At 43.5% G+C, this 21,312-nt stretch overlaps 6 protein-coding genes across 9 annotated transcripts; 2 read left to right on the top strand and 4 right to left on the bottom strand.

Moving 5' to 3' along the window:
- Window positions 1–5: 5 nt before the first annotated feature.
- On the top strand, window positions 6–1,185 carry LOC120447933 (selenocysteine insertion sequence-binding protein 2). The gene is made up of 3 exons (XM_039629598.1): window positions 6–553; window positions 615–835; window positions 889–1,185. The coding sequence occupies exons 1-3, from the start codon at window positions 78–80 to the stop codon at window positions 1,113–1,115; spliced, it is 924 nt and encodes a 307-aa protein (XP_039485532.1). The 5' UTR covers window positions 6–77; the 3' UTR covers window positions 1,116–1,185.
- A 13-nt stretch (window positions 1,186–1,198) lies between these two features.
- Window positions 1,199–2,841, bottom strand: LOC120447931 (gustatory receptor for bitter taste 66a). The gene is made up of 2 exons (XM_039629596.2): window positions 2,584–2,841; window positions 1,199–2,523 (listed from the first exon to the last, which is right to left on the bottom strand). The coding sequence occupies exons 1-2, from the start codon at window positions 2,822–2,824 to the stop codon at window positions 1,199–1,201; spliced, it is 1,566 nt and encodes a 521-aa protein (XP_039485530.1). The 5' UTR covers window positions 2,825–2,841.
- Window positions 2,842–2,988: 147 nt separating this feature from the next.
- LOC120447935 (bax inhibitor 1) lies at window positions 2,989–4,856 on the bottom strand. Of its 2 annotated transcripts, XM_039629600.2 has the most exons (5): window positions 4,608–4,856; window positions 3,993–4,446; window positions 3,598–3,768; window positions 3,424–3,536; window positions 2,989–3,223 (listed from the first exon to the last, which is right to left on the bottom strand). In XM_039629600.2, the coding sequence occupies exons 1-4, from the start codon at window positions 4,673–4,675 to the stop codon at window positions 3,516–3,518; spliced, it is 714 nt and encodes a 237-aa protein (XP_039485534.1). In that variant the 5' UTR covers window positions 4,676–4,856; the 3' UTR covers window positions 2,989–3,223; window positions 3,424–3,515. The 2 variants fall into 2 exon arrangements, with proteins under 2 accessions (XP_039485534.1, XP_039485533.1); XM_039629599.2 differs by lacking the exon at window positions 3,424–3,536 and having other exon boundaries at window positions 4,608–4,854.
- A 663-nt stretch (window positions 4,857–5,519) lies between these two features.
- Window positions 5,520–11,422, bottom strand: LOC120448592 (cleavage and polyadenylation specificity factor subunit 6). Of its 2 annotated transcripts, XM_039630675.2 has the most exons (7): window positions 10,988–11,421; window positions 9,850–10,569; window positions 8,888–9,028; window positions 8,164–8,630; window positions 7,742–8,041; window positions 7,604–7,672; window positions 5,520–7,160 (listed from the first exon to the last, which is right to left on the bottom strand). In XM_039630675.2, exons 1-7 carry the CDS (start codon window positions 11,051–11,053, stop codon window positions 6,965–6,967), a joined length of 1,959 nt encoding a protein of 652 aa, XP_039486609.1. In that variant the 5' UTR covers window positions 11,054–11,421; the 3' UTR covers window positions 5,520–6,964. The 2 variants fall into 2 exon arrangements, with proteins under 2 accessions (XP_039486609.1, XP_039486610.1); XM_039630676.2 differs by lacking the exon at window positions 8,888–9,028 and having other exon boundaries at window positions 10,988–11,422.
- Window positions 11,423–13,013: 1,591 nt separating this feature from the next.
- On the bottom strand, window positions 13,014–14,911 carry LOC120450156. Of its 2 annotated transcripts, XM_039632998.2 has the most exons (3): window positions 14,705–14,909; window positions 14,521–14,656; window positions 13,014–14,431 (listed from the first exon to the last, which is right to left on the bottom strand). In XM_039632998.2, the coding sequence occupies exons 1-3, from the start codon at window positions 14,793–14,795 to the stop codon at window positions 14,422–14,424; spliced, it is 237 nt and encodes a 78-aa protein (XP_039488932.1). In that variant the 5' UTR covers window positions 14,796–14,909; the 3' UTR covers window positions 13,014–14,421. The 2 variants fall into 2 exon arrangements, with proteins under 2 accessions (XP_039488932.1, XP_039488933.1); XM_039632999.2 differs by lacking the exon at window positions 13,014–14,431 and having other exon boundaries at window positions 14,514–14,656; window positions 14,705–14,911.
- Window positions 14,912–16,967: 2,056 nt separating this feature from the next.
- On the top strand, window positions 16,968–18,448 carry LOC120449469 (sodium/potassium/calcium exchanger 1). Its single transcript, XM_039631941.1, has 2 exons — window positions 16,968–17,405; window positions 18,040–18,448. Exons 1-2 carry the CDS (start codon window positions 16,999–17,001, stop codon window positions 18,446–18,448), a joined length of 816 nt encoding a protein of 271 aa, XP_039487875.1. The 5' UTR covers window positions 16,968–16,998.
- The last annotated feature ends 2,864 nt before the right edge of the window (window positions 18,449–21,312 follow it).

Raw genomic sequence — 21,312 nt, 5'->3', positions numbered from 1 at the left:
TTCACCATTTGCCGCCACTACCAACACTATTTCACTATTTCTAAGAATCAACAAAAATATCCAAAAAATTAGGGGTAATGTTTCACAGCACGAACAAGAGAATCCAGAAGAAGGATGTTCAGAATTCATCGACCAAGATTACTCCGCGGAGCTCCAAGTACAAAAGCCAGCATAGGAAACCGGAGCAGCAAGCCTCTCTCCTGGACTTTATCAAGCCGAAACCTAAATCACAAAGGCAAATTAAAGCAAATAAACTTCAAAAGACGCATTTAACCATAACAAGAAGTAGCTACATAGTATACAAACGCAAGGGCAAAACCCGCCTTGATCCCAAGAAGAAGATCACCAGGTTGAAAAGGTCCATACGGGTATATCGCACCTCCAAGAAGGCTGAAATAGAAGTCACAGAGGGAGAGCTTGAAGGAGTCCCAGAAAAGAAAGATATTCCGGTGGAACAACAAGTACAAAATTTATCCCTTAGTGAGACCGCTACACCCAAAGACGATTTACCAGCAAAAGCAGTACATTCCATTCACTCACGGCGATTTAGAAGGTTTGGTTCTATTACTTGTACCTATTTTAAACGTTAAAAGATGATGTTTGATCTCCCCCAGCTATTGTGACAACTGCACCCGCCCTCGCCTCAAGGAGTTGACCATTCAGTTGCTAAAGGACCTGGATCGCTTCCAGAAGCGCGCCTTTGCCAAAAACGAGATTAAAGCGCGGGCACATCCCCGCCTGGTTTTGGGTGTTCGAGAGGCTCTGGCTAGGTTAAGGATAAACAAGGTGAAACTGTTGTTTCTGGCCACAGACTGCGAGATCAGTCCCGGAGCAAGTGAGTAGTCCAATTGTTTGAGAAGCAGCAGATAACAAAATCCGATTTAAAAGGTGGTCTAGACGAGACTATAGAAGGTTTGAAATTCCAATGCCAGCAGCAACAAGTGCCTTATTGCTTTCCTCTGCTAAGAAGGGAGCTATCCTACGCCCTTCAAAAGCGAGCACAGATTTCTTGCGTGGCTATCCTTGACTTTGACGGAGCTAATGCCACCTACGCAGATCTTCTTAACGAAATAGAGGACGCTCGTGCAGAGTACAAACGCAGAACTGCTTCGTGAGAGTTTATTTGGTGACAACGATAGAAATAAAAGTGCTAGGACGTGCTCGAAACATCGAGATAAACATTTACGAAAACAAGGCTTTAGCCCACCGGTGTCATGGTGGTGCTGACGAAATCATGCAGCGTGGAGCTAATATTATCCATATCGGTGGCGGCACCAACTAAGCCGGCGGTGTCGTTAAGTGAGTTGAAAGTTTGGATGGCCTCTTTGGCCTGCTGGGCGGCCAAATTGAACTGAATCAGGATGATCAGGTAGCTAGTGATCCCGCCACTCACGCCATACAATGTTTCCATGTCCAGGGTAAAAAAGCCACAAGCGGAGAAGTCCACCGAGTGGTTGAGCAATTTAAGCGATAGGTGGTTAACTATTTCGTAGAGAAGATTATCATCTGCCACTACGCCGCACTTGTGCAGACTGATTCCTGTTCGCTTGGAGGCCTGCGACGTTTTCCAACTCAAGTAGATGAGGTACACACATTTGCCAGACGTATAACTTAGAACTATAACCGTGATGAAGGGATTCTTGGCGGAACGAAAAAGCGATGGAATCGATTGGTACTGTGTAGCGCAGTAGAGGAAATAGAGTTGAGCAGTGAAAATTAGGAACCCATAGGCCATTAGGGATAGGATGGGATAGCTCCACAGCTCGTTCAAAGCCTTTCCGATCTCACAGATCTCATCATGCACCTGGCACAGGTTGTTCAGCTTCTCCTCCACCTTTGCGGCATTTCCCAGCTCGCTTTCATGGACCATGTTAGAGGCCAGGGGAGGCGGTGGAGGCTTCCTGCTGCCAAAGGAGTTCATTGAGTGGGCCACTGGTGCTACCTTGTTTATTCCCGAACCAGACACCGAACTCTTGCCAATGGAACCTATGTCCAAGCCTCCTAGTTCCTTGTACAGATACTCCAGGTTGCTGTCATACTGAGGCGGCTGGGAGCTGTCTAGAGGAGGTGGAACCTCTTGATCGCCTCGGAGCCACAGCTTATGCTTCTCGTGCGTGTCCACCAGCTCCTCCAGGTTGGCGTTGATGGCCTCAAAGCGTTCTTTCAACGCATATAACGAAACAGCGAACCAAATCTTGTCCAGCGTGTTGATGAACGTGGGAATGGCGGACACTATCCATAACACGGACATCCATTGACTATAGTCCACCAGCTTGACGTAGGTGGCCACCAAAATGGACAATTCAAAGATGACCGTCATGATCAACATAATCCGGATGCGTCGTCCAATTGTACTGTTGTCCATGAGACACCCCTCTTTGTAAAGGCGCTCATCCACTAGACGAATGCGCTCGTAAAGCCCTCCTACTCTACCCTGATTTCGTAACGCGGCCAACTGGTCTGAAGCCATCATAATGAGGCCGATATAGGTTAGAAACAAGCCAATCACAAAGGTCAAGGTGCCTGGAAAGAAAACAAATATGGTAATATGTCTACACCTTCCAAGTGTTATGCTTCACTGACTTTGCGAGGCCTTTAGGGTGCGGTCCTCCTCCCCAAAGGAGTATATCAAAATATTGTAGAGCACAACGTAGAGTATCAGCGTACACAGCATGTAAATCATGCCATTGCGGGATTTCTCTAGCAGATTCCTAGAGCGAAACTTCTCGAGATCCTGCGGCAGAATTCCAGCTATCTTCGATATAAAGAATAGTTGCTGGAACTGCTGCAATAGCGGTTGAACTGTGTCCTCTGCCTGCGCCATGTTGTCCGTTGAACACTAAAACTTTGAATGACCGACTCCGGTTAACATGAAGCTATTACCTGCAGCTTGCACTTAGCCTAATTAATTGACCCTTACGCCCCCAATCGATACTATCAGCATGGTCAATCTACTACGCCATGTTGCGACAACAAATGCGGATGAGCTGACTTTTTGTGATATTTATTAAATGGGAAATTTTCATGGGTTTTATACTGGGGATATATGTCTAAATTTAAAGCCAAATGTACACGGCATTATTTATCTTCTATGCGAATAAATTTGTAGAATGAGAAAAGTGCCAACCTCCGAATTCCGTGTCAGATGTTTTACTTGTGGTGGCTGGTACACAAAAAGGTGTATTTAGTTTCTCTTGCGGCGTTCATTCTGTTTTCGCTCCTCCTGCAAATATTTAGTTGCTTTTAAAATGTGCCAAAGCGAAGGACATAAATATAATTTCACAAACAGCTAGAGAACTTTGCAAAAAGTTTCATTGGCAGTTTTTGGAAATAAATATACTTCCCACAAGTGGTTGATAGAGACCTAAGGATCCTAGCCTGACTTTGTGAAAGTATACTTATTGCCTTGCCTGCAGGAAATACCGTTTAAAGTGGTTTTTCACAGCGAATTTTATACTGGAAGCTTTTGCAAAGTGATCAGCTAACTCGGACGTTTCGCTCCGGCTTGAGCTGCCTTAAACCATGAAGGTCTTGAGCTGGGTGAGGGGTCTATATAACAACTGATCGTTGGGTAAAACCCATGTTGCTGAAACCTACCTTCTGCGTCAGGATAATCAGCAGCCGGCGGAACATGCTGAGTACATCGAAGAACAAATCTAAAGCGTGCTGCACCACATCGCGGTTTCCGTTTCGGCACTTCTCCACAATGTTCTGTGTGTCGTAGACGATGAAGGCAGCCATTACGAAAACGCCAACATAGAGTTGAGTCTATAAGCAAAAGGGGAATTGTTTAATTATACAATTATATATTATGAATACTTTAAAATAAAAAATCTAAGTGTATTTGCATTACGTTCCATAACAAGGCACTTTTAAAGAGGATACAACTTTATTTTATCCACCTAACATAAAGCTATTTATAAATAATCTAGCAGCTGTGCCCCACTTTTGAAGATAAAAAAGATAGGAAAGGTAGAAAAACGGGCACTCACCACTTGCACGAAGTAGGACTTGAAGACCATGTTAAAGAGACTCAGCAGAGCCATGGTGTTGATGACGCTAACTAGCATTCCACCCAGATAGAGGTACTTGCCCTGCTCGGCCAGAAGGGCGGCCAAGGAGAGCGAGATGAAGGTGACAAAGGTGCCCGTTAGGGCGGACAAGATTATGGCCGGATTGATGCTGCAAATATAGCCGAGGAGCGGTCCGAGCGTCTGGCCGGAGCAGAATCCGAAGGCGTAGAGCATGCTCAAACGTGTGTAGTAGTTCTTGCCGTCATCCTTGTAGAAGTGCAGACCCAAAACCAGAACTAGAGTGGCCACCGCTGCCAGGACTCCAAGATCGAGAAAGTCGCGCATCTGAAGCAGGGCTCCCATAGCCGTGGCAGCGGCAGTGCTGCCCAGGACCATGTAGACCTTTGACAGGTGCTCACGCACATAGGGCTCACTGGAGGATAAAGGAGGAGGAGGAGGGGTCCATTAGTTTCAAGGTCCATCGATCCGATGGCCAACTGTTGATGTGGTTGGATACCAAAACAACACGTCACTGCAACGCACTTGGACCCTCAACTTTTCGGGGTGACCCATCGGAATGTACGTAATACTTACTAACGGTCGCCGAGGCCGTTCATGAACGTCTGGAAACGGTCATTGATGTAATTCGCAGTATCTGCCATTGTGTTATTTTCTCGCACTTGCTCTTCCTATTTTCTGGTAATATTATACTTCAGTTTGTCGATCAAACGGAGGAGTGAATTTGAACTGTTGGATCGATGTTTTAAAACTGACTGTTTACTTTCTCAGGCCTGCTCGGCTCTCTTTTCTTGCCTTTTCTTTCTGTATTTCACAAAAACTGTTTTATCAGCTTCTAGTGTTGTGTAAGGTGTCATTGACTAGTGCTGACGATATAGTCTGTTTACCGCTAAATTTGGATTATGCTCGTTATTATTGAATAAATTAGTATGTTTTAAAAGTATATATGGTGAATATTTCAAGAACATTTTAATTTATTCGACAAATAATCTTTTCAATAGAATAAAAACGATAAATAGAATAAAACGATAAATATTGATTTAATTATAAGTTAATTGTATAAGCCATTGTGATGTTATACCACCCTCATTTATTTTGTTGCTAGAAAACAGTCAGCACTATTGATAAGGCAGTGTTTTGGTCATTTGTCCACCTGAGTCAGTGTTGGGTAACGGACACTTTACGAGCCTTCCAGATGATTCTATGACGTGTTTCAGTTGCGCGCGCTGCCTACTTTCCATTTGAAAAGCAACGAAGTACGAAATGACTCAGAAATTGTTTTTTATTTCGCGCTAGATCCAGACAAGTCATTTGGCGTAATATCTAAAAACATAGTACATGGTAAATAATAAACTATTGCAAATTGGGCGACTAGGTGTTCTTGCTTGTCCATAAAACAAGGAATCTCTAAAATTGTATCGTGTATGTATAGGGTCCCAGAAGAATGGGACAACTTTACCTGCTTTGGCATGACTTAACAGACAGTAATTGTTTGTATAAATTCATATGTACTTTGTTTCATCAAGATCACAATTACAGTATAAATTGTACAAGACATCGTTAAGCTCATAATACTCATAACACCTCTAGACTCTCGCTCTGCGGTGAGTTACAGGTACTTTTCAAATCGTAGGTTTGCTTTAACAAGGTGTAATTGCAATTTGGGATTAGTGCGACATGATCTTAGTCGAGTATCGTTTCGTTTACAAAATGTATGTACAAATTAAAAGTAAAGCTAGAATTTAAAAAAGTAAAATGTAGATGATACAATAGGAGGACTAAGTTGTGTAAAATGAGCCGCGAGTAGTACAGTATCTCGGGAGGAACTGGATGACTTTGTTCTTTTCTTGGAACCTATGTTAGGAACTACATCAACTTTTAACGTTAGTATAGTTAACTACGATAAATGCGATTAGGAGGTTTCTCTTTAAGAATAATTTAGTCTAAAAATCGTGGTATTTGGGCTAAAAGCACACACTCGACTTATTCTATACAAACATATGGTATTTCCATCCGTGTATGCGGATGGAATCAGTCGGCATTTAAATGCTACAAAAATTCACTCACACTCAGTCTCAAGCACACAATTATGATCGACTTAAGTTTATATGTTAAATAAAAACATGATTAAACAAATGCGTGGAGAATGTTTACAACAAAAGATCGCGAAATCTTTGAAAATACATTAGGAATAACGATTTTCGGCCTCAGTCGGCGAAATGATTTTGTTAATATAACAATTTCAATATTAATTGCACTCACAAGTGCAATAATTTTGTAATTTTTACATACAATTTTGTTGTACAATTATAAATTCATTAACTAATAAGATTATGTTTGTTTTTTTATAATAAGAGTACAAGAAGACACACAATGCAAGACAGTTTTGGTAAAGGTTTTTTCTGGAACAATTCTTTTTTCATACGTTTATGTTTTATTAAATAAACCGAAATTTTAGAGTACAATAATATTGAAATTCTGCTGCGAAGACGGCGGTGCAGGAATGCTAGTTGTTTGTTATTTGATGATCCAGTGCGCATCAGTGTCTAAAAAGTCCCACGCTGTCTCTCCCCTTAGCTTCTCCATCAATCCTCCTGCTGCTGACTTCGCTGACGATCTTGCTGCTGCCAGGATTCTGGGATGTGAAGTTGAATGAATGGGTCCAGAGACAGCCCCCGTCCGTCGTTGGTAAAATGTTGTCAGCATTTCGGCTTATTATAGTATGTCTAGAAGAACTATGCTGTTTGCCATATTCATATCCTACGTATTGGTAATGTTAGATACAAATCGAAAATCTGTTAATTGTGGCTAGCTTGTCATCCCATCAAGCTGCGGCTTATTGTTTGTTAATAGAGTGTGTTTAGTATATCTGCGTTGCATCTTTACACTTGATTACGGTCCACTGGCGCTGCCCCAACTTCCACTTACGGCAGTCAATGCCGGGAACGGTGCTCCTCACGCCTGTCGCGATCGCGTTCCCGCTCGCGGTCACGTTCCCGGTCGCGATCGCGTCGGTCCCGGTCCGAGGAGCGGTACCTCTCCCGATCCTCGTAGTAGCGCTTTGATGATGGCGCCTCCGCTGCTTCGGCGACTACGGGTTCCGGTGACTTTCGTGGACGTACCGATCGGCTGTTGTAGGATTATGGGATTAAAATTAACTTAGATCGTCATTTCAAGATAATAAATAATTCGCTTAATTGTCACCTTATTTGGTTGCACAAATAGAACAGAAATATTCTGATGAGTTAAAACGTTTGAAATTTTTTTTAACATCTTTACAGGAAGTTATCAAAAAAACAAATTTTGAAAAGCTTTTACATAAAGATTTTTAAAGATATTTCATACAATTCTTCAAATATTGATTTACAAAGAATTAAGCTCTTAGTCGTCTGTTATTTTTAAAGGTTAGTGTTAGTGTAGAAGTAGAATAGTGTTGACTACAATATTATAAATTATGTGTTAAAAAGAATAAATTATTAGTTCGATGCTATCAAATGAAGAAGAATGAATTATTCATGCGCAACTTTTAGTTTAGACAGTGAAGCGAGTTAGAAACAGTATACTATTTTTACCTGTCATCCCTGTAGTGATCCGGAGCCTGACGTTCACGTTCTCTGCTGCGTGACCTCTCCCTGTAGCTTCTATAAAACGAATACACATTTAATATACAATTTTATGTGAGGTGCACACATTATAAAACCAAATCTTACCCGCCATCCCGTTCACGCTCGCGATCCCGATCGCGTTCCCGCTCCCGAGATCGCTCGCGGTACCTGGACGTGGAACGCTCACGTCGCTGCCGGCTGCGATGGGATCGCTCCCTTGACCGCGACCTTTCGCGCCTATTGTAGCTCTTGGCCTCGATGCCATGCAACGTGTCTTGCAGCGAGCTGATCAGGATTTTGCAGCGCTCATCGTGCGCTACCTTGGACTGTTTGATCAGTGAAATGGCTGTGACCAGTGTCTCGATGGCGCTCGAGTATTCACCGGCGGCCGCATCAGAAACAGCTCTGAAAATAAATTTGCATACATAAGTAAATTCACATTTAACCAACAAAGTTTCTTTGAATACTCTACATAAATTATTTATTAGACCGAATCATAAAAGTGAACTGAAGTACTTTGCACTCACCTGGCGATCGCTGAACTGCTGACTGTGCGATTTCTGCTCATCACCTCCTCGAACTCCACCTCCGTCAGTTGCGGACCCATCTGCTGAGGATCGGGGAAGGGACCTGGTGGCTTACCCTGCGGTGGCGGCCACGGACCGCGTGGTCCATGCTGAGCAAACTGGGGCGGCGGTCCATGCTGTGGCGTCATGTTCATGCCCTGTTGCGGTGGCATATTCATGCCTGGCTGCGGACCGGGAGCTCCGTGCGGTGGTCCACCCATGCCCGGATGCTGGGCAGGACCACCAGGCTGGTTGAAGAATGCCGGATTGACGTGGGGTGCGGGTGCGCCGTGTGGTCCGCCCGGACCTGGTGCTGGGGGAAGGCCACGTGGCGGACCCTGCGGGGGGAAACCACCGTGCATGGGTGGACGACGCCAGTCGGGACCTGGCGGACCCCTGACGGGCATGCCCATGGGGCCTCCTTGGAACTGCAAGGCAGAAGAGACAGGATTAGTTACTGTTCCCAATGATCGAATCGGTTTCTAGGCTAGGGTATGAGAGTTGGTGTTGCATGGGTTGATCCGTGGAATTACTTTAAATGTTCTGAATACATCGCTTAAGACTAAGTTAACTAAGGTTAACTTAAGTTGGGTTAGTCATCCTTTATCTCGTTCTCTTACTGGCTTCGTTAGAATTATATTATGGCATAGATACAAAGAGGACTCAGTGCTTTGGGGATTGTTACCATTGGTCGCTGCGGCGGTCCGTTCGGTGGACCTGGTCGTGGTCCGCCTGGCCGCTGACCTGGCCATTGGCCCTGCGCTGACGGATACCGGGGTGGCGGCTGTTGGTTGCCCATGAGCCCGCCTTGCGGATGCATTGGCGGCTATATTAATACGAATTACGTTTTATATTGGAGTAGTAGTTGTTGTTGTGGGGTAGAAGTGTGCGTAAGCGTTGTCAAAGACATGGAATAGAACATAAATCGTAATACATAAACATTTTGTATAACAATAGCGGGCGATTTTACAATTACAGATATTCGGGCGGGAAATACATTAACGGAATTAAATCAAAAGTATATCTTATTTGAGTAGAGCCAGGAAGGCATTACGTTTCATTATATTTCTGGCTCTTGATTTTAGTTTATTACATGTGCTTTTTTGTTGAAGGTCTATAACTAGAATACAGAAAATAAAAAGAATATAAGCTGCCTTAGGCTGAGAAATGCTACAAAAATTGCTCTGAAATTACTTGTGAGTAAAAAGAAATACAAAATAAGTATAAGTACTACTTAAATAAAAACCTTAGAAACTTAATTTGTACGACAGATTTAGTTTAGTTCATAAATTTCCAAATGAAATAATCAAAAGAGATTGGACATTTCAGATTGATTATATATCACAACTAAAGTCGATTTATTTGTTTTGCTAAATTGTAAAACTTAGTTTGTACGATTATTTTTTACAAAAGAACATTGATCAACAGAAGAAGAATGTCTTCGTTTATAAACCATACAGCAAATGAAGTCGTATATTTAGGGTTTCTAATTTTACTTAAGTAACGAAATTTTGCATTCAGAACAATTTTGATGGAATTAGGAAATAATGTAGGAATGTAGAAACAAAACAAAATAGAACCGGGCGATATTTCTACGAACGATGAGACCTTTTGGGGACATGCAGGGCTAAAACAATGGCTGTGTACCTGCATTCGTGGAGGTCCTGAGTTGGGTCCGCCCACCTGGGGCACCTGCGACATGTGCTGCGGTCGGTACTGGCCCGGCTGCATGATGGAGTTCATACCGCGCGGTGGATGTCCTGGGGGACCTCCTCCTTGCGGTCCTCCTGGATGTCCGCTGGGCATTGGCCCGCCACCCATACTGGGTGGTGCCGGACCCCTCGGCGGTCCATTTTGCTGCGGCGGCGGCACTGGACGCGTCTTTTGCAGACTCTCAAATTGGGTGAGTGCCTGCTTGCTGGGGTACGTGACCACCGGCGCTTGCCCATGCATCTCCTTCTTCGGCAGCTGGTCGAGCACGGCGCGCAGGCTCGACTCCGAGCCGAGGGAGATTACACTGAAGCCCTTCGACTGACCGTTGGCCCTGTTCTCGAAAAACTTCACTTCCTGTAAATCACTCACGCCAATGTCTCGCAGCGAATTGGCGATATCCTGGTCAGTGGTCCACCAGGTGAGATTGCCCACATACAGCTGATAGCGGCGGTTCATGGTCGGAGTGAGGCTACCACTGCTCTGATGGTACACCCCATTGGGACCACCGGAATTCCGTTCGCCGATATCCCCGGAGCCTGGTCCAGCGGCTCCATCTGCGGAGGGCGTTCCACCGCCCCCGCCACCTGAGGCGGCCGCTTCGGTGGGACCGCCTATGTCATCGTATAGGTCTACTCCATCACCTCCAAATTCGTCCTGTCCGGATTGAGCAAAGTAAGAAATTAACAAATGGGTCAAACTAGCAGTAGGGTGGCTAACAAACTTTTAAATGTTGAAAAAGATACTTGTTTGGAAGTGGTGTAAAACAAACCACCAAGTTTAACATTTAAAAATAATGAAATTTAACTGTTTTAACTTTAGAATTGTTATAAAAAGTATTGGCATTGGTAAGGAACTTTGGTTTTGAATATATATTTATATTTATTCAGTTCATGTTTATATCTAAATCGTTTCGTACGCTCCTTCCAAGAATCCTACATTACAGGGTACTATGTGTGTGAGCTCTCCTAAGACGCCGTTCCACCCCCTAACACAATTCTTTCGCACATCGATCCACCCTACTGTATACATACACACGCGGCTTGCAAAGCGACTGCTTTTTCCCATGGCTTACCTGAGCCTGCCCGGCAAAGTCCTTGTCGAGGTCCTCCGCGTACAGATCCAAGACCACGTCGGCCATGTTGAGCCGGCAAAGGTGCTCTTCCTAGACGTAATTACTGATTTTTCGCCGCTTTTCCCAACTTTCGCACGCACACCAAGGCACTCGACACTCGTTCGTTCTCTGTCGCACTCACACTCGCGCCTCGTACAGTTTTTTTTGGGGGGGAAGCCGGAGCAGAAACCGGCGTGCTGCTCGGCGATTTAGCCGGGGAATCGCGCCCGCTGCACAATTAATTGATTAATTGCTTTAACGCGTTGTTGTCAGTGGGGCGAATTCTGTAACTATTTACATTCTACTCGTGCACGAACTAATTTCTTTAATCTTGCGAAAAAATTGTCAGCGTAAAATGGCGGAGCGGTGCAGTGTGACTGTGGAGCTGAAATGTCATAACACTTTGCAGTATATTTCTGCTCTCTTGCTCTTATACTAAAAAATGGCGTTAGTATTGTTAGTATCGTAAAAATGAGCACTTTGTAGCATTTCAGTATACGAAATACTAGGCATCCAGTGTCCTTAGTGTGGACACAAACCATTACAAGTATATCGACTTCTCTCACATTTTGAATTTAGAAAATCGACCGTTACAGCTTTTTTAAAAAGTGTTATAAATTCATTAAATTTGATTGAATACTTTTTCTTTCACTTTCGACATCCGATAATATTATAAAAAACAACACCAAACAGTTATATCGTAATTTAAATGAATATGCATACTTCAAATAAATGCAAAATTTGAATGGACCACCATCACACACTTATTAATCAGCATAAATTGCCATTCCTGCCCAAAAAATATTGCCGTACATAAGTTAGATTTGCAGGTCCAAATGGACGCTGACCGTGTCACTTGCACAACTAGACAGCGCACTTGGCCAGAGCTCCAAATTTAGAATTTAAATATAGCAATTAAGCTGATTTATGCAGCCCGTCTGCAGGTTACAATAATTGCCGCTAACAACTCGGCTCTCCGAAATCTTCGAACTTGCTGGAGGCTGGAGGCTGGGAACCGAGGAGATTGTGGCGCCGTCGTCTTGGCAACTTGTATGCAAATGCGCGGAGCAAAATTTGGAAAAAAAAACGAGGCAACATTTTTTAGTCGGGCCTGTGAAATAAAACACATATCCCAAAATCTAGTGCATGATTAGCCATGTTATGCTTGTATCTGATGTTTTTCCATTTTTCTTCTTTTATTTTGGCAGTAGCCCACCTGCTGGTATTTAGTATTGAGGTTTGGCTCTTTGACTCCCATGTGTTAGCTGCGTTAATGAATTGCCTTAAATGTCAATTACCACTGGCTTTTATCGTCCAATATGAACAGACGCAATTATAATTGCTGAACTCGCCTCAAGCGATTGTGCGCTTTTAATTAACAAGAGTAGGTTTACCACTGCTGGATAATTACGATCTTTACTGCAATCAATCGATTTTTAAATGCTTCAGCGACGCTCGCCGTCGAGCATGCGAATTAAGTTATTGCAGATTGGATTTTCGCGATCTGCATATGTGGAAATGTGTTTCCAATTCAGGGTGGGCGGTTCTTCAAGAGCGAACACGCAGATGAAAATTGACGGATGTTGGTGGCGCGGGTGCAGTCAAATTAAATTCTCGGCTAATCGCTGACATTTTTGGGGCAGAGCTGGCTTTGAAGGTGCAACATCGAAGGGGAGGAGACTTACGCACGTAGTATTTATCATAAATTAAACGAAATCAAACTATCAATATGTATAAGAATTTTTTTATAGTGAAAGTAAACAAAAATCAGTTAAATTAATTTAAAATCTAGCTTTAAATAACCAACAATAAGCAGCGAAAAGAAATCAATTAATAACAAAATATTGCTCATACGCAGCGTGGCCTTTGCTGGCACCCATAAAATTTGTATAAGTGTTTTTGAATGTTTCTGATCACTTAGATCTGCCTAATGGGCACCACTCATTTCAATGGCCCCCCCCTTTCGACCATTTCGAACGTGCGTAAGTCATGTCAAAAATTTATTGCGTGACCATTGGCTGGGATACTTTATCAAAAAGCGGCGCCGCAGCTACCAGAGTGCCAACTTGCAACTTCCCAGCTTCCAACTGCCCAGAAGCCGTCGTGCCGCTCCGCCAGTTGGGCAATGGATACGCAAGGAGAACATACATAAATCTCACACCAGAGCCGGCCATCAAGTGCACCTACACAGCAGCCATTCGATGCGATGCGATTCGATGCGATTCAATTCGATTCGGTTCGGTTCGGTCCTGGCCAAGTGTCGAGGTGCCAATTAAGGCTACACACTGCTGGGTATTTTGACCATATCATACAGCAAACTGCAAGCTGCATAGAGCACACTGCATACTGCGCTGTATGGATAATTTTTTGCCTCCATGCAGCGACCGAAATGGACCAGGCCGAGTGTCATTTGATTCTTGTGGCAGGCTGGCGGCGTTTCATGCGCCTTTGACATGCAACCAGGGTCCAAATCCAAAGCTCCATGCCGAGTCGGCACAGTTTACACGAATCACCCAATAGCAATAGCCACCAAACAAACAAAATAGAAAAAAACCAACAAAGTAACCGACATAAAGCGAACAAAAAAAAAAAAATTACGAAATTTGTCGTCTGACAAAAAGCTTAGAAAACGATATAAATTAAATTTACGTTTTTGGTGCTCATTAAATGTTCACAACTTTGGGCCCAGCGAGGCATTTTCGGTTGCAAAATTAGAACATCGCTTTGGGAAATCGCATCCAAAATGCACTTAATTGTTTTTCGCTCTTGTTACAGTTTCATTCTTCGGTTTTCTCGCGATTGTCACAAATTGAATAATGTCTCAATTGCGGGCCGCAGTTTGGAGAACATTTAAACATTGTTTGCCAACTGTTTGCAATTGTTTGCCGCCATACGAGGCGACTAATTACGTAGCTATATTGTATAATCGTGCCGTTTGATATATATCCTGGCACAGCTGGCCGATCCAGATCCAGATCCAGAAAAAAAAGTGAAAGGCAAACATGCAACGCCCACTTCTCGCCGGGATACTCCAACTGGCCAAGTGGCCAAGTATAACTAGACCATTACATAATTGTTACCATTTGACTAATTTGCCTCTGGCCAGATAAAAGCCGAGCGAATAACGAGGAAAGCGGCTGTAGAGAGGCGCAAAAAAGGGGCTCCAATCTGTACCTGGCCAACTGGTGGCCATTTGCCATGTCACGGTGCTCCACTGGCCACTGGCAATCGCACCACTGACCAACTTATCCACAACCGGCTCCCAGCTGAAGCAGAGCCACTCCGAATATGGGTCAGCTACGTGAGTTAATCCATGCACCCCATGCAATCTTAATTGCCAATCATCCATGGAAGCGATCGGGATGGGAAATCAGAGCAAAATCGAATTTCAAATTTTAGTTCCGCCTGCATAATAAGCAAACCCAAAAATAAAGGTAATTAAATTCAAGTAAAGAACAACGTTAATAGCTTCTGGTTTAATGCGTTTCTACAACCTGGGATGCATTCTCCCCGCAAGGTGACGAGTTCTCTGGCAGCGACTCAGTTTGTTGAACCACTTGATGTAGCCTCTCTTTGTGTGGATCTGCAAAGGTCTCTGAAAGTCCTTCAGTGCAGCTGGCTTTTCAGAAGCTAAGATAATATATTTAGTACAAAGTTCCAAAGGTATTCCAACCATACCTTTGCTTTCCTTCTGCTCAGAATCCTTGGATCTTTTTGATGGCCAGACACTGGGCAAGTTAATGATGACCAGACGTGACAGGCAAATCATTGCAAAAAGCTACAACAAAATGAAAAACGTACTTATTCAAATTTGATCAAGATTCTACGTTTCAGTCTTGTGTCCAGTGTGTGAGTTGACTTGTGTGAATGAAAATGCTCCGGCCAACTGATTGAGTCTAGTTTTGCCGCCTCGCTTTCATTGAACGCGTGTGAGTTTTGCAATCGCGAGTGGAGAGAAGCTGACCAGACCGAGACTCGTTCCAGATCGAGATCTCGTTGCCCGTCTCCAGCTGCTCCTCCATTTGGAGTTGGTGCAAATGAAATGGAAAACGAAGCCAAAGCGGGTTTTCAGCTTAAATGGGGCAGAAGTCGGCACAGTGGATGCCTTACATAACCGACCATAGAAAAGCACACATGCGCACTTGGCGAATTAACATGTAAGTTGGGATCTAAATTAAAAAAATATTTTTTTAAGTACAAGGTTATGGAACTATAAAAATATAAATAAACAGAAAAAATGCACACTGCTTCTACTTTTCTAAAAATATAAATAGAGTGCCTTTTAAAACATATACTTAAAAGTCCTAAAAAACATTGCTTTTAGGTAAGCAGGATTGCAATGATTCTAAAAGCTTTAATTATATACTTATATCTTAATTGACATTTTTTGCGAGTGTAGCAGCACAGTGGCATGTGCAATTTATCTGGCCGCAGAAATCTTTCCTAGCTGGCTAGACTAGGATACCCCAGCTATTGGGCCGCAGAAAAAAGCGAGAAAAATATAAAAAAAAGATAAAAGCAGTAGCAACATGACTCGCTGGCATGTGGCTTAGTTTCGCTTTAATAGCCGCCGACTACGAGGCATTTGCATTGCGCCATTTGGGAGTCATAATGCAGTGACACATTTGTTGCGTGCCACTAAAGCCACTAAAGGGCAACGAGCTGCGTCTTAATTACGTTAATGGCAGCCAAAAAAGAGTTACACTATAGTATATACATATATGTGCGATCCATGTGCGATTCTCGTTGCCTCAGCATTTGTGTAATGTGGGTAATTAAGCGACGCTTTCTGCGCAGATACACACACACAGGTGCAGCCAACTAGTTTTCCCACGATGGCCAGTTAAGTCCCAGTCCCAATCCCCCCCACCGAAACCCTCGTGGAGTCGCCTCCGAATACCCCGTAAAACCAGCGACTACTGTGCGCACAACTAACTGCCACCAAGTACCAAAGGCCAATGATATATGCATTTTTCAAGCATCGCCAACAATGGCTGCCTCTGCGCGCGTTGCTTATAAATTAGAAGCAGCCGAAATAAAAGCCATATTTTGGTTGCTTTTCGCCAGTTTTGGTTTTTCGATTTTCCATCTTTTTTTTTTTTGTATATATGTATGTTTCTCCTTTGGCCAGACCCTCAGAAAAAAGGTCAAAGCTTCAACGATTGCAGCTGCGTCTGTCGCTGGCCCGTGGAGGTATCTTATCTTGGCCATCGGCGGTAGTTCCATGTTCGACTTTTTTGGGCACTTGCACAGGGGAAAAAATAATCAGTTGGCATCTACAGGTTTTTAATTGCTAGCTTTAATATCTCATAAAAAATACGAATGGCAATGAACGAAATTAATGTCGATATACATCTTAAATGCTCGTAAGTGTAAGAATATGCAGTAGAGAAAATATTCCTATTTTAAATCGATGTAAACTAACAATTTAAATCAAGGAATATAGTAATTTCAAATCATATCTTATATGGCAGAGATTTCACAATTTATGTTCATTTATTACCCCCTACTATCTCTCAGTGTGCCCAACTAACTGGCGAGCTGAACGCACTTAAAGCGATTTTCAGCCGAACAAATTGCGCCGCGATACGCGATGGTCAATCAGGGATCGTGGCATTTAAGAGAAATAATATACATATATATTTACTGCCTTCCAACTTGACCCCCTTTTACGCGAGCCCCTGCGCATCGATGACGTCAGACGGAGGGGCATTGTGTAAACCCTGTGGAGTGGTGCAATTTGTGGCGTGGACCAACGTCATCGGTTGACCACATCCCTGCTAAAGCTGAAGTTCCACTCGGCTGCTTTCCATTGAAGCGCATAATTTCGCGGAAATGCAATTTCCCCCCCAAAATCCATGGCTATATAAATAGGCGGTAAGTGCGACATTTCACGCTTAGTATGCGAGAATCGGGGGATCGAAGGGTTCCAAACATAAGTCATAAGTAAGCAGCAGTTGGTAGAGAGAGATATGAAGAAGCGACGCATAACCAGCACAGCTGGAGACGTCAATGGATTTCGGTTTGGATTTGGAACCCAAGCGAGGACTCCAACTCGTTTGGGCTTCCGCATTGCGTTGCGAAGAGAGGCACGCGTCTGCCAGGCGGCGCGGCGACTGAAAGATTTGCTGCCACTGGTGGCGCTAATTGCTGGATTCGGAATGATGGACGCATGCGCAGCGGTTGGGTACTCCTATGCGAGATTCGAGGGTCCGGTGGTGGGGCCGGAGCACCTGGTCACCGTCCACGATGGACGCACCGTGGACTATGTGGCCCGTCCCGAGTACAGCTTCGCCTATGGCGTCGAGGATGGCAAGTCGCGCGTGCTGCAGAATCGCAAGGAGACGCGGAACGGGGACGAGGTGCGCGGTGTCTACAGGTGAGTTTGTTTTGTGGATGGCGCTTTGGGTTGGGGACAACTTGTCAACGCATTCATTAGCGTCACACTGAGCTGCAATCGATATGGCATCGTGGACACTCCGAAACCACTTAATATCAGAAGCAGCAGGCACAGTTTGTTGGCATTGCATTTTAACAAGTTGATTTCAAAGATTGCTGGTAAATTGTATACACAGCGTATTTGATAAGATCTTCTGAAAGCGGGTTGTGTATAATCAATCATGAAATCATCTCGTGCTGTGCTAAATAAAATGCCAGAAGGCTCTTTTAATAAATAACAGTGATTTTGCTATGCATTTTTAAGTTTTTTGCAATAATAAGTAAATTTCTAAACAAGGGTGACATTTGATCACATATTTGCAGACAATTATTATTATCACTCAATTAACAAGAAATACAAATATATTCGAAATTAAAAAACCATTAAACATAAAATTTGCATTATGGAAAAAAAACTCTGAATACTACCAATTCTCATCATGTTCATGTCATCAGCAACACTTTACAGACTTGCTAGTGTGGAATATTGATAAAAAAGCAACTAAACACCAATTACACACCTCTGCACATGCATTAAATCGCACATTGAATTAATTTTATTTCTCTTCACGCAGCGTAGTCGATCCGGATGGCACCTTGCGTGTGGTTAAATACACGGCCGACGATGCCAATGGATTTCAAGCGGAGGTTATTACGAACGGTGTGAAAACTCTGCACGGTCATGGATCCGACGGGGATGGGTTGGTGGACAACCAGGTGAGACACCACAGCTCCGAGGCCCATCAGGGGGACACGGATGAGCACGAGGAGGAGGAGGAGGAGCAAGCACCGCACCAGGGAAAAGGCCAGTACCAAGTGCACGAGGATTACGATGAGGGTGGCGGCGAGGGGGAAAAGGACGAGGAGGGGGAGGGGGGCGAGGAGGGTGGGGATCACCAGGAGTACGAGGGCAGCAGCGAGGAAGGATATGTCGAAGCAGATGCTCACAGTCAGCAGGAGGAGTCCAGCAGCGAGGACTACTAGACGTGTAAAAATACCTACTAATTATATTTCATTTAATGTGATAAACTACAAATTAAACATAAAACATATTATATAAACAATGTTCACAATTTCTTTGAAAATTAATATAAATTTTGTTTTGTCTTTAGGCCTTCAAGGATTTACATACAAATGGTATTTCATAAAGTTTTCAAGCTATAATCCTTTTGAGGGTTATCAAAGAAATTGATTGCGTGGTTTCGCCCACAGACAAAATACAGAAATAATCCGTTGAGTAAATCCCGAACTAGCGGAACATCTAAATAAATCGCTAATTGAAATATCTGGCGAGCTTTAGTCGCCGGTTCAACGGGGTTAGAGGGTTAAGGGGTTAAGGGGGGCAAATAGGCGATCTTTATGCAACCACAACATCAACGTCATGTTGGGATATGTACACATACATATATCAGCCAGGTTGGCGAAGCGTGTGCGTTCGACTTGGACTCACTCCATTGCAGTCTGGACAGCGAATTTGATTCAATTTCGATCTCGAGCTAGTTTTCATTTTGATTTTCATTTTCATTTTCGCATGGACTCAATCAAGCGAGCCGTTGGACAGGCAAGTTTGTTGCAAGCTCGGAAAATCTATTTTCCTCCAGTATGCGTGATCCACTTTGGTCGCTGGCTGATGTCTGATGGCTGGTGGTACCATTTCGTCACTCTCTTAATTTCAAACGCGCAAATGCGCAAAATCGCATTAAATGTGCGAAATGCAGAGAGCAGACTGGAAAAAGTGGATCAAAGCGACGTCTGGCTGGTTGTGCCAGCCATGCGATGCGGTAATAATGCTGAAATGCCAGGCAGCCTGACCAACTTTGCGTCGGTAATCTCACAATTGAGCCGGCGACAAAATTGGACTGACGGCTTAAACCGGACCGGGCTAATTGACAGCCAACTTTTGGTCCACTAATAACCCCCTGTTTACCTGTTATCTCCCTGCCCCTTTGGCGGCATAGAATGAAAAAGCGAAAACCTCTAAACATGGTTAGCATGCGTCGGTCTCAGACGTGCAAGAATCCTCGTATTTGGAAATGTTTTAATTAGCCGCCGATATACGATGCCGAGGTGTCATTGGATCTCCTCCAAAAGGGTATCGGAAGTGCTGGGATTGCGTAACATCCAGCGGATGTAATCTCTGTGGCAGTGACCACCGGATATGGCACGTTACGCATACGCAGCGTTGTGCAACGCGCTGTATCACATTCACTGCACTCACTTTCTAATTGAAATAACCCCGAGAGCTATTGTCCAGTTTAGAGTAATGCATAGCCAAAAGACCTTCGAGTCTCAATCACGAAAGAAACGAAATATCGCTTTGCCTACTGCATAAATCAAGCCACAAATCTATAACTGTCAAGTCATTTGAGCCAAAGGGTACAATTTAGAAACAGCCATGGCATTAAGTGGGTCGACTTTTCAATGATTAGTAGGGAAATATTTCCTATTGTTATTATAAAGTAATAAAAACGGGAACTACCTGCTAATAATATACTGCTCCCAAGCAGTAAACTTAAATTAAATGTTGTACTGATTTTTATGGGCCTTTTCAATCCATTTTTATTGTCTCACATAGCCGAAAATACCCAGCTCAGATTCCGAAATGCCAGGCAAAGTGCGTTTAAATGTTCAATGGATCCATTAGCCCCGCCCCAACTGCCAACCGCCCACATGAAGCCATTGTCCAAACATAGGCAAACAAACTGCCAGATAGGCGAACATAAATCAAGATTAAATGTTTGTTCTAGTTATCGACAGATGGAGCCGTAAGTGTAATAAATCTCGAGTTGATATGGATTTCGTTGGGTGGAGGAGGGATTAAATGGGAAGGGGAGGGATGGAGGGACATGCGTGGACAAGTGCAATTAACGCATGCAAAACAATTCGATCGATCAAGCAATGTTGTCGCTTGGCGGTACCATTGCGCAACTATCCATCTATCTATCGATCCAGCCGAAGACAAAGACAAAGCATGTCGTATTCATTGCGATTTTCCAACTGTCTTGTCCAGTGACCAACTAACCAACTAACCATCTAACTTCCAAAACCGAGCCCCTGCGACTCCTTGGGTCTGTCAAAGTGCGATCGTGACGTGGCCAACTTGTTTGGCCCGAACTCTTTTTATTTATTTTATTTTTTTTTGGTGTTGTGGTCCAGCGGTGGTTGGCAATTGTTTCGAGCGATTTTCGGCCTGCCGTGTAAATGTGTCGCCTTTAAAGCCGTTTTATGTAAGTCGATTCTGTGTCTTTGTCTTGGCTTTCCATGCTAATGGCCAGGCCCATTCCAAAGTGATCTCTTATAGTGCGATCTGAGTATCTGTTGTTTTGTTTCCATTTTGTATTATATTTTTTTGTTTTTTTCTCTGGCCAATGCTTTTTGCACCTAGCAAACGAACATTGGGCCTTTTTCCCATCGTTTGCTCAGACGTCAGTCGGTCTCCTCCTTGGCCTCCCCAGCCCTCGGCTGTTTGTCTCCATTTAATGGCCACTTGTGTGTGTTTTATAAGATACAATCATAATTTTCTGATATGTCATGCCAAAGCGGTTAGCTGTTTGTGGTGGGTGTTGCCCGAAAAAAGTGTCAAAAAAACTGTTTTTGAGTTGAGCAAGCGTAAAAAAAGGAGGTGGAGTTGCAGATATAATGTTTAGTTAGTTTAGTGTTAAATATAATGGTAATTGCCAAGATTGGCTGAGGATCTTTTTTGTTCGCTGAATTTATTTTATCAGCTAATACTATTATAACACGAGATTAACAATCATGCAAAAGAATTTCATCTAATTAATTATATTTTAATAATTATCTTTGCTGAAATGTTGGTCACAAATTTCGGTTTATAAAAAGGAAATATA

This window comes from Drosophila santomea, chromosome 3L (assembly GCF_016746245.2).
Source record: "Drosophila santomea strain STO CAGO 1482 chromosome 3L, Prin_Dsan_1.1, whole genome shotgun sequence".
NCBI classification, from domain to species: Eukaryota; Metazoa; Arthropoda; class Insecta; order Diptera; family Drosophilidae; genus Drosophila; species Drosophila santomea.
Note: the sequence above shows the minus strand (reverse complement) of the source record. Positions and strands in the feature narration are given on the sequence as shown.

Bases quoted from the DNA above. Each gene is read 5' to 3' on its own strand.
- LOC120450156 (XM_039632998.2), bottom strand. From the start codon at position 14,795: ATGATTTGCCTGTCACGTCTGGTCATCATTAACTTGCCCAGTGTCTGG. The intron at 14,657-14,704 runs GTATGGTTGGAA...ATATTATCTTAG, and splicing joins TGAGCAGAAGGAAAGCAAAG to CTTCTGAAAAGCCAGCTGCA.
- LOC120448592 (XM_039630675.2), bottom strand. From the start codon at position 11,053: ATGGCCGACGTGGTCTTGGATCTGTACGCGGAGGACCTCGACAAGGAC. The intron at 9,029-9,849 runs GTACACAGCCAT...GTATTAATATAG, and splicing joins CAGGACCTCCACGAATGCAG to CCGCCAATGCATCCGCAAGG. The intron at 8,042-8,163 runs GTGAGTGCAAAG...ATTTATTTTCAG, and splicing joins AGCAGTTCAGCGATCGCCAG to AGCTGTTTCTGATGCGGCCG.
- LOC120447935 (XM_039629599.2), bottom strand. From the start codon at position 4,675: ATGGCAGATACTGCGAATTACATCAATGACCGTTTCCAGACGTTCATG. The intron at 4,447-4,607 runs GTAAGTATTACG...TTTATCCTCCAG, and splicing joins AACGGCCTCGGCGACCGTTA to TGAGCCCTATGTGCGTGAGC. The intron at 3,769-3,992 runs GTGAGTGCCCGT...TTTTGCTTATAG, and splicing joins AGTCCTACTTCGTGCAAGTG to ACTCAACTCTATGTTGGCGT.
- LOC120447933 (XM_039629598.1), top strand. From the start codon at position 78: ATGTTTCACAGCACGAACAAGAGAATCCAGAAGAAGGATGTTCAGAAT. The intron at 554-614 runs GTTTGGTTCTAT...GATCTCCCCCAG, and splicing joins CACTCACGGCGATTTAGAAG to CTATTGTGACAACTGCACCC. The intron at 836-888 runs GTGAGTAGTCCA...CCGATTTAAAAG, and splicing joins CGAGATCAGTCCCGGAGCAA to GTGGTCTAGACGAGACTATA.
- LOC120449469 (XM_039631941.1), top strand. From the start codon at position 16,999: ATGAAGAAGCGACGCATAACCAGCACAGCTGGAGACGTCAATGGATTT. The intron at 17,406-18,039 runs GTGAGTTTGTTT...CTCTTCACGCAG, and splicing joins GAGGTGCGCGGTGTCTACAG to CGTAGTCGATCCGGATGGCA.
- LOC120447931 (XM_039629596.2), bottom strand. From the start codon at position 2,824: ATGGCGCAGGCAGAGGACACAGTTCAACCGCTATTGCAGCAGTTCCAG. The intron at 2,524-2,583 runs GTCAGTGAAGCA...TTTTCTTTCCAG, and splicing joins CACCCTAAAGGCCTCGCAAA to GCACCTTGACCTTTGTGATT.